At 34.8% G+C, this 20,322-nt stretch overlaps 1 protein-coding gene across 1 annotated transcript in view; it reads right to left on the bottom strand.

Annotated features, from left to right (window-relative positions):
* LOC141419468 (heat shock factor protein 3-like) overlaps positions 1-20,322 on the bottom strand; it is a 55,228-nt gene that overhangs the window by 8,992 nt on the left and 25,914 nt on the right. Inside the window, exons 3-8 of the mRNA XM_074062267.1 lie at positions 19,991-20,115; positions 16,790-16,914; positions 14,951-15,026; positions 14,560-14,612; positions 8,779-8,863; positions 8,444-8,577 (exon numbers count right to left, since the gene is read on the bottom strand). Coding sequence (XP_073918368.1) covers positions 8,444-8,577; positions 8,779-8,863; positions 14,560-14,612; positions 14,951-15,026; positions 16,790-16,914; positions 19,991-20,115 — 598 coding nt within the window. The remainder of the gene's footprint in view (positions 1-8,443; positions 8,578-8,778; positions 8,864-14,559; positions 14,613-14,950; positions 15,027-16,789; positions 16,915-19,990; positions 20,116-20,322) is intronic.

Here is a 20,322-nt window from a genome sequence, read left to right as displayed (position 1 = left end):
AATGAAGCCCACAAGAATAATTTAAAAGAAGACATACTACAAGTACTCAATGAGAATTTTATAGAGATGATACTGGATAGGGTCAACCAAAATGTACAGGAGACACTCAAGAAATTCCAAGACAATAAAAATAGAGAATTTGAAAAAGCAAAAGAAGAAATAAAGGAAACCATAGAATCACTGTATAAACACCAAAGTGAAAGAGAGAACACAATGAATAAATGGATAAATGAACTCAGGACAAAAATAGACAACAATAAAGAAGAAAACTGCCAGGATATGGAAAACCTCAGAAAAAAGAACGAAACAGAACTGCAAAACAAAATGGAAGGCCAATCCAGCAGAATAGAACAAACAGAAGACAGAATCTCAGAACTTGAAGATGAAATAGTAATTAAAGGAAAAACCAAAGAACTATTAATTAAACAACTCAAGACATGTGAAAAGAAAATGCAAGAACTCACTGACTCCATCAAAAGACCAAACTTGAGAATCATGGGCATCGAAGAAGGAGAAGAGGTGCAAGCGAAGGGAATGCGTAATATATTCAACAAAATAATAACGGAAAATTTCCCAAATCTAGAGAAAGATATTCCCATACAAATGCAAGAGGCCTCCAGGACACCAAACAGACCAGATCAAAATAGAACTACTCCAAGACATATCATCATTAAAACAACAAGTTCAGAAACTAAGGAAAGAATATTGAAGGCTGTAAGAGAGAAAAAACAAGTAACATACAAAGGTAAACCCATCAAAATTACAGCAGACTTCTCAACAGAAACATTAAAAGCAAGAAGAGCGTGGGGTGAGATCTTCCGGGCACCGAATGAAAATAACTTCAACCCCAGGATACTCTACCCAGCAAAGCTATCATTCAAAATAGATGGAGCAATAAAAGTCTTCCATGATAAGCAGAAACTAAAACAATATGTGACCACAAAGCCACCATTACAAAAGATTCTGCAAGGGATCCTGCACACAGAAAGTGACACCCAACTTAACCATGAAAAGGCAGGCAGCACCAAACCACAGGATAAGAAAAAGCAAGACAGTAGAGAGTAACATCAAGTTAGGTACACACAATCAAACCTTCAAATAACTAAGACAACTCAATGGCAGGAATCACCACATACCTATCAGTACTAACGCTTAATGTTAATGGACTTAATTCACCCATCAAAAGACACCGTTTGACAAAATGGATTAAAAAAGAAGATCCAACAATTTGTTGCTTACAGGAGACACATCTCACCGACAGAAATAAGCATATGCTTAGGATGAAAGGCTGGAAGAAGATTTACCAAGCCAATGGCCCCCGAAAACAAGCAGGAGTAGCAATACTTATCTCTGACAAAGTAGACTTCAAACCTACATTGATCAAACGAGATAAAGAAGGACATTCCATACTAATAAAAAGGGAAATAGACCAAAAGGAAATAATAATCATCAATCTGTACGCACCCAATGTCAACGCACCCAATTTCATCAAACATACCCTGAAAGACCTAAAAGCATATATAAATGCCAACACAGTGGTTGTGGGAGACTTTAACACTCCATTATCATCAATAGATAGGTCATCCAAACAAAAACTCAATAAAGAAATCCAAGATTTAAAATATGCAATAGATCAAGTGGACCTAGTAGATGTCTACAGAACATTTCATCCAACCTCTACACAATATACATTCTTCTCAGCAGCCCATGGAACCTTCTCCAAAATAGATCATATCCTAGGGCACAAAGCAAGCCTCAGCAAATATAAGAAGATAGAAATAATACTGTGCATACTATCTGATCACAATGCAGTAAAAGTAGAACTCAACAACAAAAGTAAAGAAAAAAAACATGCAAACAGCTGGAAACTAAATAACTCATTACTTAATGAAGAATGGATCATCGATGCAATAAAAGAGGAAATTAAAAAGTTCCTGGAAGTCAATGAAAATGAAAACACAACCTACCGGAACCTATGGGACACAGCTAAGGCAGTCTTGAGAGGAAAGTTTATAGCCATGAGTGCATATATTAAAAAGATTGAAAGATCCCAAATCAATGACCTAATGATACATCTCAAACTCCTAGAAAAACAAGAACAAGCAAATCCCAAAACAAATAGAAGGAGAGAAATAATAAAAATAAGAGCTGAAATCAATGAAATAGAAACCAAAAAAACCATACAAAGAATTAATGAAACAAAAAGTTGGTTCTTTGAAAAAATAAACAAGATCGATAGACCCCTGGCAAACCTGACTAAAATGAGGAGAGAAAAAACCCAAATTAGTAGAATTAGGAATGCAAAAGGGGAGATAACAACAAACACCATGGAAGTCCAGGAAATCATCAGAGATTACTTTGAGAACATATATTCAAATAAATTTGAAAATCTTAAAGAAATGGACAGATTTCTAGATACATATGATCATCCAAAACTGAACCAAGAGGAAATTAATCACCTGAATAGACCTATAACACAAAATGAAATTGAAGCAGCAATCAAGAGTCTCCCCAAAAAGAAAAGTCCAGGACCTGATGGATTCTCTGCTGAATTCTATCAGACCTTTAAAGAAGAACTGATACCAACCCTCCTTAAACTGTTCCATGAAATAGAAAGGGAAGGAAAACTGCCAAACACATTTTATGAAGCCAGTATTACACTTATCCCAAAACCAGGCAAAGACACCTCCAAAGAGGAGAACTATAGGCCAATCTCCTTAATGAACATTGATGCAAAAATCCTCAACAAAATAATGGCAAACCGAATTCAGCAACACATCAAAAAGATTATTCACCACGACCAAGTAGGCTTCATCCCAGGGATGCAGGGGTGGTTCAACATACGAAAATCAATAAACGTAATAAACCACATTAACAGAAGCAAAGACAAAAACCACTTGATTATCTCAATAGACGCAGAAAAAGCCTTTGATAAGATCCAACATCATTTCATGATAAAAGCTCTAAGAAAACTAGGAATAGAAGGAAAGTTCCTCAACATTATAAAAGCTATATATGACAAACCTACAGCCAGCATTATACTTAACAGAGAAAAATTAAAACCATTCCTTCTAAAATCAGGAACCAGACAAGGATGCCCACTATCTCCACTCCTATTCAACATAGTACTGGAATTCCTAGCCAGAGCAATTAGGCAAGAAGAAGGAATAAAAGGAATACAAATAGGTAAAGAAACTGTCAAAATATCCCTATTTGCAGACAACATGATCCTATACCTTAAAGACCCAAAAAACTCTACTCAGAAGCTTCTAGACATCATCAATAGCTATAGCAAGGTAGCAGGATATAAAATCAACATAGAAAAATCATTAGCATTTCTATACACTAATAATGAACAAACTGAAAAAGAATATATGAAAACAATTCCATTTACAATAGCCTCAAAAAAAATCAAATACCTAGGTGTAAACCTAAGAAAAGATGTGAAAGACCTCTACAAGGAAAACTATACACTTCTGAAGGAAGAGATTGAGGAAGAGTATAGAAAGTGGAGAGATCTCCCATGCTCATGGATTGGTAGAATCAACATAGTAAAAATGTCGATACTCCCAAAAGTAATCTACATGTTTAATGCAATTCCCATCAAAATTCCAATGACATTCATTAAAGAGATTGAAAAATCTACTGTTAAATTTATATGGAAACACAAGAGGCCACGAATAGCCAAGGCAACACTCAGTCAAAAGAACAATGCAGGAGGTATCACAATACCTGACTTCAAACTATATTACAAAGCAATAACAATAAAAACAGCATGGTACTGGCACAAAAACAGACATGAAGACCAGTGGAACAGAATAGAAGATCCAGATATGAAGCCACACAACTCTAAGCAACTTATCTTTGGCAAAGGAGCTAAAAATATACGATGGAGAAATAGCAGCCTCTTCAACAAAAACTGCTGGGAAAACTGGTTAGCAGTCTGCAAAAAACTGAAACTAGATCCATGTATATCACCCTATACCAAGATTAACTCAAAATGGATCAAGGATCTTAATATCAGACCCCAAACTCTTAAGTTGATACAAGAAAGAGTAGGAAATACTCTGGAGTTAGTAGGTATAGGTAAGAACTTTCTCAATGAAACCCCAGCAGCACAGCAACTAAGAGATAGCATAGATAAATGGGACCTCATAAAACTAAAAAGCTTCTGTTCATCAAAAGAAATGGTCTCTAAACTGAAGAGAACACCCACAGAGTGGGAGAAAATATTTGCCAACTATACATCAGACAAAGGACTGATAACCAGAATATACAGGGAACTTAAAAAACTAAATTCTCCCAAAACTAATGAACCAATAAAGAAATGGGCATGTGAACTAAACAGAACTTTCTCAAAAGAAGAAATTCAAATGGCCAGAAAACACATGAAAAAATGCTCACCATCTCTAGCAATAAAGGAAATGCAAATTAAAACCACGCTAAGATTCCACCTCACCCCTGTTAGAATAGCCGTCATCAGCAACACCACCAACAACAGGTGTTGGCGAGGATGCAGGGAAAAAGGAACCCTCTTACACTGTTGGTGGGAATGTAGACTAGTACAACCACTCTGGAAAAAAATTTGGAGGCTACTTAAAAAGCTGGACATCGATCTCCCATTTGATCCAGCAATACCACTCTTGGGGATATACCCAAAAGACTGTTACTCCAGAGGCACCTGCACATCCATGTTTATTGCGGCACTATTCACAACAGCCAAGTTATGGAAACAGCCAAGATGCCCCAACACTGACGAATGGATTAAGAAAATGTGGTATCTATACACAATGGAATTTTATGCAGCCATGAAGAAGAATGAAATGTTATCATTCGCTGGTAAATGGATGGAATTGGAGAACATCATTCTGAGTGAGGTTAGCCTGGCTCAAAAAACCAAAAATCGTATGTTCTCCCTCATATGTGTACATTACATCAAGGGCAAACACAACAAGGGGAGTGGACTATGAGCACATGATAAAAGCAAGAGCACACAAGGGAGGGATGAGGATAGGTAAGACACCTAAAAAACTAGCTAGCACTTGTTGCCCTTAACGCAGAGAAACTAAAGCAGATACCTTAAAGCAACTGAGGCCAATAGGAAAAGGGGAACAGGTACTAGAGAAAAGGTTAGATCAAAAAGAATTAACCTAGAAGGTAACACCCAAGCACAGGAAAACAATGTGAGTCAATGCCCTGTATAGCTATCCTTATCTCAACTAGCAAAAACCCTTGTTCCTTCCTATTATTGCTTATACTCTCTCTACAACAAAATTAGAAATAAGGGCAAAATAGTTTCTGCTGGGTATTAGGTGGGGAGAGGGAGGGGGCGGAGTGGGTGGTAAGGGAGGGGGTGGGGGCAGTGGGGAGAAATGAACCAATCCTTGTATGCACATATGAATAATAAAAGAAAAATGAAAAAAAAAAGTTCTTACAATATATCATAGTTGAATTCACTCCCTCCATCATTCTCCTTTATCCCTCCCCCCCATTCCTGCAATAGTTTCAATTGGTCTCATTCTTCCATTTACATAAATGTGTAAATAATATTTCCACCACATTCACCCTCCTACACTCTTTCCTTATATTATTCCCATTCCTGCTTGTACCAGCCCCCTCAGACAAGACCTGTTTTGTCTTCTTATTCTCTGTTTTGGGGAAAAAGGACATTTTTGTTTGTTTAAGATAGCTATACATGGAGTTTCCTTGTGACATTTCCATGTATATATATATATATATTATAACCACAATTGGTTCATCTCCTCTATTTTTCTACTTTCTAACTTAGTTTCCTTTTCATGGTAATTTCAACAGGTTTAAAGATTCTGTATTCATTCTTGTGTAGGAAGTACATCAGCCATATTCACCTTACCTCTTTTACTCTCTTTTACTCACCTTACTTCTTTTACTCTCCCTTTCTTGTATAGTTTTTCTAGCATGCTCTGTTTTGTTTTTTCACATATGCCTGGGCAAAAATTTAGTGAGACCCTATCTCAAAAAGAAGCCATATGTGGTGGCACATATCTGTGGTCCCAGCTGCTTGGGAGGCTGAGGTAGGAGGATCTGGAGTTTGAGTCCAGCCTGGGTAAAATAAGCAGGAGACACTACCTGAAAAGCCAACTAAAAAGCAAAAGGATTTGGGGTGTGGCTCAATTGGTAGAGTGTGGCATGAGGCCCTGGGTTTAATTACCCTACTGCAAACAAATAAATAAATAAATATATATATATATATATATATATATATATATACACATATACACACATGTGTGTTATATGTGCATGTCTATGTAGATGTATATGTATATACACACACATCAAAGCACACAAATAATCCAATAAAATGGAAAAGTATTTATTTAGATACTTTTCAAAAGAAGACATACAATTGGCCAATAAGTGTATGAAAGAAATGCTTGATCTTACTAATCATCAGGGGGAAATGCAAATCAAAACCCCAGACAGAATGGCTCTAATCAAAAAGACAAAAAATAATAAATTCTAGCAAGGATGCAGAAAAAGGAAAACTCTTATACACTATTGCTGGGAACGTACATTAGTATAGCCATTATGGAAAACAGTATGGAGATTTCTCAAAAAATCTAAAATAGAACTACCATCTAATCTAGTAATTCTACTGCTTGATATATATCCAAAGAGATGAGACCATTATACCAAAACGATAATTGTGCTCTCATGTTTATTCCAACACTGTTCAGTGTAGCTAAAACATAGAATCAACCCAGATATCCTTCAATAGATGAATGGATAAAGAAGATGTATTTTATATACACAATGGAATATTTAATCAGTCATGGGAAATGAATGGAATCGTGCCTTTCAGGGAATGGGGTAGAACTGGAGGCCCTTATGTTAAGCAAAATAGGTCAAACACAGAAAGACAAATACCTCATATTATCACTCATTTGTGGAAACTAAAATGTTGATCTTGTAGAAGAATGGATAGAAATGGTAGTCACTAGAAATTGGAAAGGATGGGGGAAAGAAGTCAAAAAGAAGTTGAATAAGGCAGCACTAAAACATAAGAAGGAATTAGTCCTGGTATTCTACAGCACAGTATTAACTGTTGGTTAAAATAATCTATGATATATCTCAAAACTACTAGAAGAGTACAAAGTTTCCAACACATAGAAATGATTGACATTTGAAAAGATGGAAATGCTTGTTCAGATTTGATTACTGCACACTAGATATATGCACTGCTATAATGTACCATATAAACATATACAAATATTATATTTCAATAAAAATGACATTCATGTTTATTTTCCTATTTTCTTTAGCATGTATATAAACTCTCAAATTTGCAGGCCATTTTTGCTCAAATAGGTACTCCCTATTCCTATTTAAGTATTTATTAATTTAATTTTTATGGTTCCAAGGATTGAACCCAGGACCTTGTGCATGCTACTAGTGAGCTACATCCCCAGCCCTTCAATTTTTGCTGTTTTCATCAATGGAACTTTTTCCTTTTTAATGGAATAAATTAATTGTACAAAGATTTTCATTGTGATATTTCCAAACATGTATATAATGTACTATGATCAAATTCACCTATCACTCTCTCTTATCTCCCTCTCATTCCTTCTTTTCTTTAGATTTTAGTAAGTTTCATTATGCTATTACTTAAGTGATTATTTACTTATTTATTTTAGTGGTACTAGGATTTAAACATAGGGCCTTATGCTTGATAGGCAGGCATTCTACCACTTAAACCATGCTTTCAGCCATTATGCTATGTCTATACATACATATAACGTACTTTGAGTATATTTAACCCCAATTGCCTTCTCTTTTTCCTCACCCCATCTCACTGACTCCCTAGTCTCCCTTTTATAGTCATGTCAATTTTTTTAGGTCTTCACTCCACATATGAGAAAAAACATGTGATACCTGTCTTTCTGAACTTGGCTTATCTCATCAACATAATAATCTCCAGTTCCATCCATTTTCCTGCAAAAGACATAATTTTTAACTGGCTACTGCATACACAAAGCAAAAGCATTGATTTTATATGTATATATTATTATTTATATAATAATTTGTTGTACAAATATATATATGTAAAGTGAGTCATATTTTTAATAACTTATTTCTTCAACAATCATACTGCTGTAGACATTTTAATGACAAGCTGTTATTGCCTTGTTCTGTGCTAATAAAATATAGGTCAAACTGTTTTGCAAGTATGCTTTGGTGGTCATAAGAAGGAATGGGCCAAAATATGGATGATAACACCATTACTGACACTAAGAAATAAACAAACACAAATGCATAATATATTGACAGGGTGTCAGTAGTAGTATTTTTGTAACTGAAGAAAAACATTATTTATTCACTTAAAAATAGGACATACCCAAATTTTAACATAGCTGCAGACCATATTGTATTTCATTACCAATACTTTGCCCACAAGGTTGCTTACCTATCATCTCTACTTGCTTGGTCCACAGATGAAACTAAGCTTTTGGATTCATCTTTCAAAATAGGCAAGGTTCTATCAAGGAGAATTTTATATTTGTCTTCAATAATCGCATAACCATCTTTTAATATCTCTACCTAAATTGGAGAGTGAGAGAAAATGAGAGTTGATACCTGTGTATGGATCTGGTCTTGTTCAGATCACATTTGATATGATCCCTAGGGAGAATATTTAACAATGATTTAAGAAATAACAGCAACAGACACTGGAGATTTTACTGACAGAAAATTTACTTTTTTACCCACCCACCACAATCATTTTTTATTTTGGAATCTTACAGCTTCTTTCTTCTTCTCCTCTGGAATATGGAAATACTGACGAGCACATTTGGCTGCTGTAGCTCCAGATATAACTGGTAATGACCTGCAATGAGAACCACATTCAATGTAGTAAACTATCTTAACTTAATGTTGAAATGGTCAGCCAATTCTGTTGTATGGAACCTAAATTTTAGCCATCCTTTGTCAGAATGGTCCCCATTAGAAATAAGTGATTTAGGATCTCAGCATTGAAGTAGGAAAAGAAAAGGACCCAGCACATTTATTTTTTTTACAGTTCTAGAGTTTGAACTCAGGGCCTCATGCTTGCTAGGCAGGTGCTCTAGCACTTGAGCTACACCCCAGCCCAGCACCCAACATATTTAAATGAGAGGTATCTTAGAAGAATTATTGACAATTTAGAATATTATCCTTTTATGTTACCTTCCTTCTGAGTGTTTAAATTAAGACATCCCAATAGTTTGGATATTTTAAATATATATTGCCTGCTAAAGCTAAAGAGTAAAAGCAAAAACCAGGCAAAGTACAAATTGAGGCTAGGACATCTTATTACATCAAAAATAAACATCAAAGTAATGAAGATGTATCTATCAGCAAAAACATTCCAGTAAGGATTATAAACCTTTGAATAAATTAAATTTATAGCTATGAGTGTCAACATTTAGAAAACAGAGAGCTCTCAAATAAATAACCTAATGATGCACCTCAAGGTCTTAGAAAAACAACTAAGCCCAAAGCAGCAGAAAGAAACAAAGACCAGAGCAAAAACAAGTAAATTAGAGACCAGAAGAACAATACTAAGGATCAATGAAACAATAGTTATTCAAAAAGATAAACAACATTGACAAACCTTTAGCCAACCTAACCTAACCTAAAGAGCGAGCAAGAGAAGATCCAAATAAGTTAAGATTGGAGTTGAAGTCCCAAAGATCATTAGGGAATATAAAGACTACATTACAATAAAATGGAAGATTTAGAAGAAACAGATACATTTTGAGATACATATGGCTTACCAAAATTGAATAAAGAAGATACAAAAGAATCGATCAATAACAAAGAATGAGATTGAAGTGGCAATAAAAAGTATCCCAACAAAGAAAAGCCCAGTTCCAGATGGATTCACTATTGAATTATAGCAGATGTTTAAAGAAAAACTAATACCATTGCTCCTCAAACTATTCTAAACAATAGAAATAGAAGGACTGCTTCCAAACTCATTCTATGAAGCCAATATTATACTGATACCAAAACCTAATAAGGACACAACAACAAAAAAGCTGTCGACCAATTTCTCTGAATTGAATACAGATGCAAAAGTCCTTAATAAAATACTTGCAGACTAAATTCAGCAGCATATTAAAAAAGATCATTCACCATGATCAAATTGGTTTCATTCCAGGAATGCAAGGATGATTCAACATTCATGAATAAACATAATACTGTACATATATAGAATCAAAGATAAAAATTATATGATCATTTCAACTGATGCAGGAAGAGCCTTTGATAAAACTCAACATCCATGATAAAAGCCCTGAAGAAACTAAGGATCACACTTTAAAACATTTTTATATATTTATTCAAATGTGTATACATTGTTTGGGCCATCTCTCCCCTCCACCCCCCTCCCCTTCCCCCTACCCCCTACACTTACAGGAGGATCATACTTTAACATAATTAAAGACTATATACAACAAAACTATAGCCAATATTGTACTAAAGAGGGGAAAATGGGAAGTATTTCTCTGAAAATCAAGAAGGAGACATGGTATTTACTCTTTCTGATCTTTCCCAATATAGTAGCTGAATTCCTAACCAGAGCAATAAGGCAAGAGAAAGAAATAAAAGGGATACAAATAAGAAAGGAAGGAGTAAAGTTACCTGTTTGAGCCAGGCATGAGTGGCTTATGCTTGCAATCCTAGCTACTTGAAAGGCTGAGATAGGAGGATGGTAGTTTAGGGACAACCAAGGAAAATAGTTTGCGAGACCCCATCTCCAAAATAACCAGTGCAAAATTGACTGGAGATGTGGTTCAAGTGGTAGGGTGCCTACTTTGTGAGCATAAAGCCCTCAGTTCAAACCACAGTCCCACCAAAATAAATTGTCCCTGTTGATAACATGATGTGATTTTATACTTAGAAGACCCTAAAAACTCCACCAAAATTCTTAGAAATTATATACAAACTCAGCAAAGTAGCAAGATACAGAATCAACACACCAAAACCAGTAGATTTTCTATACACTAAAAAGTAACTTGCTGAGAAAGAAATAAGGAAAACAATCCCATTTACAATAGTCCTCAAAAGATAAAATACTTAAGAATAAACCTAGCCAAGGAGCTGAAAGACCTCTACAAGAAAAATTATAAAACACTGAAGAAAGAAATTAAAGGTGGAAAGACCTCCATGTTCATGGGTTGGAAGAACTAATATTGTTAAAATAGTTATACTACTGAGCTGGGTGTAGTGGCACACACCTGCAATCCCAGCACTCACAGGTGGAGGAAGGACAATCAGCGGTTTAAAAGGCCAGCCTAGACTACATAGTGGGAATCTAGTTCAAAAGTCAAAAATATGGCCAAAATACCAAATGTGTTATACATCAAAACACCGATGACATTCTTTACAAAAATAGAAAAAGAATCCTAAAATTCATATGGAAGCACAGTAGACCTCAAATAGCCAAAACAATTCTGAGTGAAAGGCAATGTTAGAGGCATCACAATTCTAGGCTTCAAAATATACTACAGAAAAACAGTATGGTAATGGCATAAAAACAGACATGCTGACCAATGGAATACAATCTAGGAATCAGAAATAAACCCACTCAGCTTTTGAACAAATGATACTAGGAAAACTGGATATCATGTTTAAAAGATTGAAAGTATATCCTTACATCTCAGTGTACAAAAATCAACTCTTAGACCTAAAATTTTGAAATTACTAGAAGAAAATATAGAGGAAACACTTCAAGATATTGCCTCAGACAAAGATTTCCTGAATAGGACTCCAGGAAAACAATAAGCAAGGAATAAAATAATAGCTTGAGAAATAACAGCAATAATTGACAAATGGGATTGCATCAAGTTAGAAAGCTTCTGTGCAGCAAAGGAAACCAATTAGAGTGAAGAGACAGCCTAAAGAATAGAAGAAAAACTTGGCTAGCTATTTTCTGGACAGGATATTAAATATCCAGAATATATAACCAAAAATGTACAAAAGAATAAACAATCCAATCAATAAGGGCAAAAAAAGAAGAAATATTTTTCAAAAGAAATACCAATGGCCAATAATTACACAAAGAAATATTCAACATCTTTGTTGAGTATGGTGGTGAATGCCTATAATCCCAACTACTATGGAGGTGGAGATAGGAGTGTTGGGGTTCAAGGCCAGCCTGGGCAAAGTTAGTGGGAGACCCTATCTGAGAAACAAAACAAATGCAAAAAGACTGGGGACAGTGTTCAAGTGGTACAGCATTTGCCTATCAAATATGAGACCCTGAGTTTAACCCCCAGTACCAAAGAAAAAAAAAAAAAGAAGAAGAAAAAACGAAAGAAATACCCAACATGTTTAGTGATTAGGAAAATGCATGTAAAAACTACATTGAGATTCCATTTCACCCCAGTCAGAATGGCAATAATCAACAAACAAACAAACAAAAAACAATGAATGCTGGCAAGGATATGGGGGCAGGGAAGAAGGATCACTTAAGTATTCTTGGTGGGAATGTAACTTAGTGCAGTCATATCATACGAAAACGAGTATGGAACTTCCTGCAGAAACCAAAAATAGAACTACTATAGGATCCAGTTATTCTACTCCTGCATATACACCCAAAGAAATAAAAATCAGTGTACTTTAGAAATACCTGTATATCCATGTCTATAGAATCACTATTCAAAATAGTCAACATATGGAACCAGGCTAGGTGCCCATCAACAGATGAATGGATAAACAAAAACATTCTATACAGAATGGAGTATTATCCAGCTATAAAGAAGAATTAAACCTGTCGTTTGCAGGAAAATGGATTGGAACTGGAGATGATCATATAAAACAAAATAAACCAGAATCAGAAAAATAAGTACCAAATGTATTCTTTCATATGTGAAATAAACAAAGATGATATGAAAGTAGAAGGGGGAATATTAGGGAAGAGGACAGGAGGAGGGTAAGAGGATAATAGGTGACATTATTTGCTTATGTGAAATTATGACAATGAAACCCATAATTTTATGTAATTAATATGCCCTAATAATTTTTTAAATATTAAAACTGGAGAATCTGGGTAAAGGTTATATGGGAGTACTTTGTAGTAGTCTTAATTTTTTTTACCAATTTTAATTATGTTAAAATCAAAATTTACTCAAAAATTCAAAACTGGGAAGAAGGACCCACTCAAATGGAAACCAAAGCTCTAGTATCAATGACTTCCACTACCCAGATTTGAATTTGGGCTTTATCATATATTATCTATGTAGCTTCCAATAATATAGTTAAACTTGCCATCAATCAGTTGCCTCATCTATGGAATGATGATAATATCAGAGCCTGTCTAATAGGATTTTTCTGAGAATTAAATGATGCAATCCATGTAAGGCACTAAGCACAATATAAGTAGTCAATAAACATTACCATTACTTATTATCCATTGGTTCTAAGTTGCTTAATCCAGTCTGAGGATTGAAGCTGATAACATAGGACTTTGTGTCTGAAGTAAAACTAGATGGCATATAACTAGGGAATATTTTACAATTACATACTCTTTCTTTTAAAGACTTACACAGAAATCCTACAATTTTAGGTTGCAAAAGGCCAGTTAAGATGAAGCTTAGGACTCTTAATCATATCAAAAATCATAGGTAAAATGGTTTTGTTATCTGCGGCTGGGCTAATTTCTTATGAAAGAACCTATATGGAAGTCGCATGACTCCTTAACAAGGTGGAATTGTGGAGTATCTTCCAATTTATTTCAGGAGAATCCCAGGGGAGGTATAAGAAGGGATCCAGGGACTGAAGGTATAGCTCTGTCGTATAACATGTGCCTAGCATGTGCAACATCCTAAGTTCAATTCCCAGCACCAAATACATAAATAACCAAAATAAAAAACAAAATGAAATTTCTTATTAAAACAACAACAAAAACAGGTGCCAGTGGCTCACGCCTGTAATCCTAACTACTTGGGAGGCTGAGATCGGAAGGACAGCCATTTGAGGCCAGCCCAGGCAAATAGTTCACAAGACCCCCATATCCAAAATAACCTGAGAAAAATGGACTAGGGGTGTGTCTCAAGCAGAAGAACACCTGCTTTACAAGCACAAAACCTTGAGTTCAAATTCCAGTCCCACAAAAAAAGAGAAGGAATTCAGTTCCATTTGACCTTTTAGAGTTGACTAGAAGCCTAAGAATGACTGGTACTTAGTAGGCCTACATTAGTTCTCAATGGCACCCCTGGAACCACCTTAAGGATATAGAAAGGAGCAACCTAAAACCAAGAGGCAGCACTATCATGATCATGCCATGGCAAGTTAGTCTGTTATTATTTTGGAAATATGAAAACAAAAAGAAAAATGGTATGTACTAAGCTGATGATATGGCTTGGCTTTTTTAGTAGGTATCCTTTTTATTCTAATGTCACACACAGAATTCATACACACTGGATAGCTAGCTATTCTGACCTAAAAAGTAAGAGTGAGCTCGGAAAAAGAAAAATTTTAAGACATGAGAATAAAGAGGGCTTCTGTATCTAAGAAAATACTTGGAGTCAATAAATTCACCTTTTTCGATTTTTGTGTTTTCCACTCATCAAACCCAAGATAAACTGAAGGATCTGAAAAAAAAATCATATAGAATATCTTAATTAAGACATCATGCTTAATTAGGGAAATCAACAGTCAAACAGGAAACGTTGTAAGAGATTCTAGTAAGCACAACTAAAACTTAATATACTTTTCTTTTGGCCTTTGTAGGATTTTATATTGCAATCACTTTATGACTAAGCCAAAACTGCCATAGAACAGTAGCAATTTACAAAAAGCCTGAGAACCTTTTAAAAGACAACTGAAGGCTTATGGCATGGTCAAGTGGTAGGGTGCCTGCCTAGCAAGTGCAAGGCCCTGAGTTCAACCTCTGGTACCACCAATAAAAAAAAAAAAGGACAACTGATACCTGTGTTAAGAGCTTTTGTTGCTCACAATACTTCTTTCTTAGTTTGGTCATTTCAAGCCAAAGGGCTGCATGTTCCCTGCAAAATAAACAGATTTCCCAAATGAAACATGACAGAAATAGTTTTGTAGAATTTTGAATATACATATACAAAAATATTGAATTGAGTTAATAATATTCACACTGTTCCTCATGAAGATTAGACTCCTATTATCCTCCCTGAATATTTCAGGCTTAAAATTCAAAATTTCAATCCTTTTTAGTTAATTGGCCCACACAAATATCACAATAATAATATTTTTCAATGCTCAGGATTCAACCTATGGCCTTACATATGCTTGACAAGTACTCTACTACTGAGTTATATCCCCAAACAACATATTAATATTTTCAAAAGCAGAATGCCTTAATTAGAATTAATGCCTTAATATAGAATTGAGAATATGAGAATCACTGCAATCCAAAATAATGCTAAGCTAAATTCCTTAATACCAATCACAGTAGAGGGCTGGTGGAGCGGTTCAAGCAGTACAGCGCTGCCTAGCAAGTGTGAGGCCCTGAGTTCAAACCCCAGTATCATCACCTGCCCCCCCAAAAAAGTAGACAGTCACAAGAGTAGAAAAATACTTCATAGAAGGCTAGAAGAACAGATAAATCTGTGTGCTAGTGGGTTTACATCCTAACATATCCATACTTATACTAAACAATATGACAAGACACATGTGGCATCACATTAAGACAAGATAAGTTTCTTATACATAGTTTTAAATGCAATGTAATATAATCCAAATTCCACAATAGGAAAATATCATAAATATTTGGCTAGAAGGAACCTCAGTTCACACCTAGTTCACTATTTCCCAGTAGTTTTAGATCTGGTTTATCTATAAAACCAGCTAGAATTCACTGGAGCATTATCAACCACATGATACATACGTATGTTACAGTTAACATTCAACAACAGGCTGATATCTAAAATTAATGCCATGTGTAGTCAATGTCAATGAAAATCTTGGCTTATTTTCAATGTTGATGAAAAGGAGGTAAGAAAAAACGCATTTGTCTCACTTCCTCTCTTCTCTGTTCATTTTCTGGTTGTGAAAAGTTTAATTTACTAAGACAAGTGCAAATGGTAGAATCATGAAATTAAAGGTACATTTGCACTTCACTGAAAGATTTGCAGAGAAATTCAAGTTTAATTTGAATACTGAAGAACATTTGCTGGAACATATTCACACATATCTCCTCTAAGGTAAAAAGTGGCTTATCATTTTCTCTCAGAGGCATTATTGTACAAGTATTTAACCATTTAAATTTTGCCTTTCAACACTATTACCTGAGTAAAGACCTTAATGATAGAGACATTGCATGCTATATTCCACACTGTGATTCCTTACAAAGCATTGAAAAATAAAAATATCCATTTCATAGACAAAACTTTTAAAAAGGCCAAAGAAAGAATATATAAATAAAACAGAAATGTAGGTCAGAGTACTTAAACAGAATACATATATGTATTTAACATCTTTTTGTTTTTTTTTTTTCTAGTGTGAAATGTAAACTGCTATCTTCTATGTCACTCATACCTGCATGGTTGTTTTGAATACTAATAATTTTACTTCTGATTTTTACAGTGGTTTGCTAGTCAGGCAGAGTTATATAACCTGAGGAACTGGAACATTAACAATTGTCCAACATTAAGTATTTGATTCAGTGCTGTGATTTTACTTAAAAGAAACCTCACTAAAGTACTGTGGAAAAAAAGAGGTCAGTTTCTCAGCTCAGAAGCAATCAACCTTAAAACCTTGGCAACAGGCACTAGAACTCTTGATTAGCACCCACTTTTTCAGTTCTGCAAATTTGGCATCCATGTTGCTCTGCTTGTTTCTTAACTCTTGTGTTTCTGTCAGCATTCTCTGCAATTTATCAGTGTAAATTCTGACATCCTCAGTTTTTACTGTTGGCACCTAAAGTGGAAACAGAGTATAGTTGAACTGGTTAGAAATTTCTCGTGCCATCAACTCTACATTATAATGAGCACTAATGGAAGGGAAAAAAGGAATGATTAATCTAAAACAGTAGATTAAATTCTACAAATGTATCTCTATGATAGCACTAAACAAAGTATGCCTCATGTTACAGTTATTATATACATTATCATCTCTTCTGCTAATTTGAAAGGTTCTAGAAGATTAGAAATATAATCTCTGGCCATCCTTCTCCCTGATTCCTGGAACAGTATCTTATACACAGTAGAAATGCAATAAATGTTTTCTAAATTCAGCATTTATTTTTGAGTAAAATTTGCACATTAAGAACGGTACAGCTGGCCATGGTAGCACATTCCTATAATTCTAGTACTCCAGAGACTGAGGCAGGGGAATCACAAGTTTGAGGCTAACCTGGGCTATATAGTAGGGCCCTACCTCAAAAATATTATAACAAAAAAGAGACTGTACACAGATGAGTATAACAGAGTTTCTATCCAAAAAGAAAGAAAATATCCTACAGAGAATAAAATATGTATACCAGAAGCTGTAATAAGACAGAAAACCTAAAAAATATATATATATGTGACTTTGACACACACAGGAAGTACATTAATTTGGAAATGCATCTTCATACACACATCTCATCTTGTTTAGACTTGAGCTCTGACCATTACCCAGCTTTATCCTCTTGGGAGTGCCTATAAGCAGAGTTGGGGAAGAGCTTTTATCTCGTGGATAATACACAATGTGGTTAATTGTCAAAAACAATTGAAAGTAGACTGCAGATTCATTTTAAGTCTGCTGGATATGAGCATGTTGAACTAGATGTTTTATAAAATGAAGCACCATGCTTGGCTTGTACAGTTTAATGAAGAATAATGTCTACAATAACAGTGTTGCTATTATTTTGACAGGTGGTGACTGAATAGGCTTTTTATTATTATTCATTTATTCACATGTGCGTACATTGTTTGGGTCATTTCTCTCCCCTGCCCCTGCCCCCACCCCCACCCTCTCCTCCCTCAAATGATCTGGATCTGTACTGTTTGAGTATTGTCTGTAAGATGCATTACCACTGTGTTTAATAGAAGTATCATTCATCCAGACTTTAACAGTATAAACAATAAGTTTTTTATTCAAACATTTAACCCAGATAAGAGAATAATAAAACTTTAACAGAATAAAGCAACACATCACATTATAAACTACTCTACATTGAAGCTTTACATCATGCCATTTCTGTGAATAACACTGGGTTTTAGCAAGCAAGGAACTATAGACTGTAGGTGCGTCAAGTTGAAAAGTGACAATTTTGAACAGAACATGTTTTTACCTGCTATAAGGGTGTCTGAGAAATGAGCTGAACCGTGAAACATCCCTTGTGTAATTAATAGATCAGGAGAGAAGATTAGATATTTAAACATAATAACTATCTATGAAAATCAGTATGTAATAAATGGCAAAAGAGCAGAACAGATAATAAATTTTATCAGGATTCAGAAGAGGGTGTGATTACATTTGCAGTAAACCAGATACCTCTTTTGATTTTGTGATAATGAAGAAATGGATTGTCATCTGTTTAGCCATAACCTGGTCATCTCCTCTGTGGATGGTATGTATCATTTCCCAAACATGCATAAAACCACTGAACTCAAAAGCTATCAAGCCAGCACAATAGCAGAAAAAAGCATTTGAAGTTTGCTTTCTTCCATAAGAAATTAAAACAAAAATATGGTATCTCTTTTAATATACCAAGACTGTCACTTGCACTAATGAATGGGATATAAAAATTACGATGCTTGGTTAAATTCAAATTAAAATTACTCAAACTTAATTGAATATTATTTATACTCAAATTAAATATTACTCTGAATGACACCAAGAAGATAAAGTGCTCAGAAAACAAGAGATATCTGTGGGACTTTTTTTCCTATGGGATTAGATTCTGATTCACCTTAGTTTAGCTTTGTCCTTCATCCTTCTACCTCAATGGAAAAGGTCATTCCAAGGTCACAACTAAAATGAAGGCCATGTTTTGGTGTTATGAAAAGAGTGCCATGTGAGCCAAATTTGGTCTATTCCAGTGGTTCCTTAGTTTTAGGACCCCAGTATACTCTTTAATTTTTCAAATCCAAAGAAAGTTTGTTTATATAGGCTATATCTATCAATATTTATCATATTAGAATTTGAAACTGATAAAATTTTAAATATTAATTTCTTCAAAAGTTGCCATAATATAAGCACTAAATATTAACATTAGAATGATGATGTAATCAGACATACATATCCTTAGGATATTCCACTGTACTTGTGATAGAATAAAGAATGAGAAAAAAACCCAAAAAAATAGCTTGGTATTATTATGAAAACAGTTTTGACCTCACAGGTGTCCCCAAAAATGTCTCAATATCTCTAGGGGTTCAAAAATCATGCACTGAGATTCACTAGTTTAAGTGATAGTCTAAGTCTTCCTGGATTTGCTTTTAGTCTTGAACTTCTAGTACACAGTCATTATCTATATATATATAAGGTTGAAGCAGCAACATACATAGACTTCTCATAAGCAAAAAACTGTTACTATTATATATTCTGCTTTGACTTGTAAGCAACTCTGGGTGTTAAGTAGCAGCATTTTGCTCATTAAGAAAATTTAAAATAATTTATCCTAATCTCTTCTGCCTACTTCCTAAAATGTTATATTCCCATATGCATTGTAAAGAGATACAAAGGCAATACAATAGTTCAGGAAAAGTGATAGTAAGTTTTTGGATAAATTGATATCTAAAGGTCATCTTTCTAGAGAATGAGGAAAAGTACATAGTAAATGAGTATACAGTTAGCAAATTTCAGTAATTTGACTCTAAGACTTAGAAAACCATAAAATGCTTATTAGATCAAGGTAAGACTGGCTACCACCCAAAATGGTATGGAAAATGGTCCGTCTCCTACCTTGCTTTATTATTTTTTTTTGGAAGTACCAGGGTTTGAACTTAGGGCCTCATGCTTTCTAGCCAGGCACTCTGCCACTTGAGCCACCCCGCCAGACCTCTACCTTGCGCTTGATGTCTCCCAGAAGGCAGGCTTCTCCCCTTTTGAAGAGTGGATGCTGAAATTCCATAGGTACTTTATCCTGGCTAGACCTTCCACTATCCATTGCAATCACCTTTCGGAAACCATCTAACAAAAAGAACAAAAACAAAGTGAAAGTATAAAAACAAAGTTAATAGACTAAACTCTGATAGCAGAGTTGCAAATCATCACAATGTGTAAGTGACATTCAAAATATTTGGTGACCACAACATACTAAATTGGTGCATTTAAATGGCCTAATTTCAAACTTTGCAACTGAGACCTCAATACCTTATTTTACTTTGTTTATATAAA

The sequence above is a fragment of the Castor canadensis genome, chromosome X (assembly GCF_047511655.1).
Source record: "Castor canadensis chromosome X, mCasCan1.hap1v2, whole genome shotgun sequence".
Classification (NCBI taxonomy): Eukaryota; Metazoa; Chordata; class Mammalia; order Rodentia; family Castoridae; genus Castor; species Castor canadensis.
Note: the sequence above shows the minus strand (reverse complement) of the source record. Positions and strands in the feature narration are given on the sequence as shown.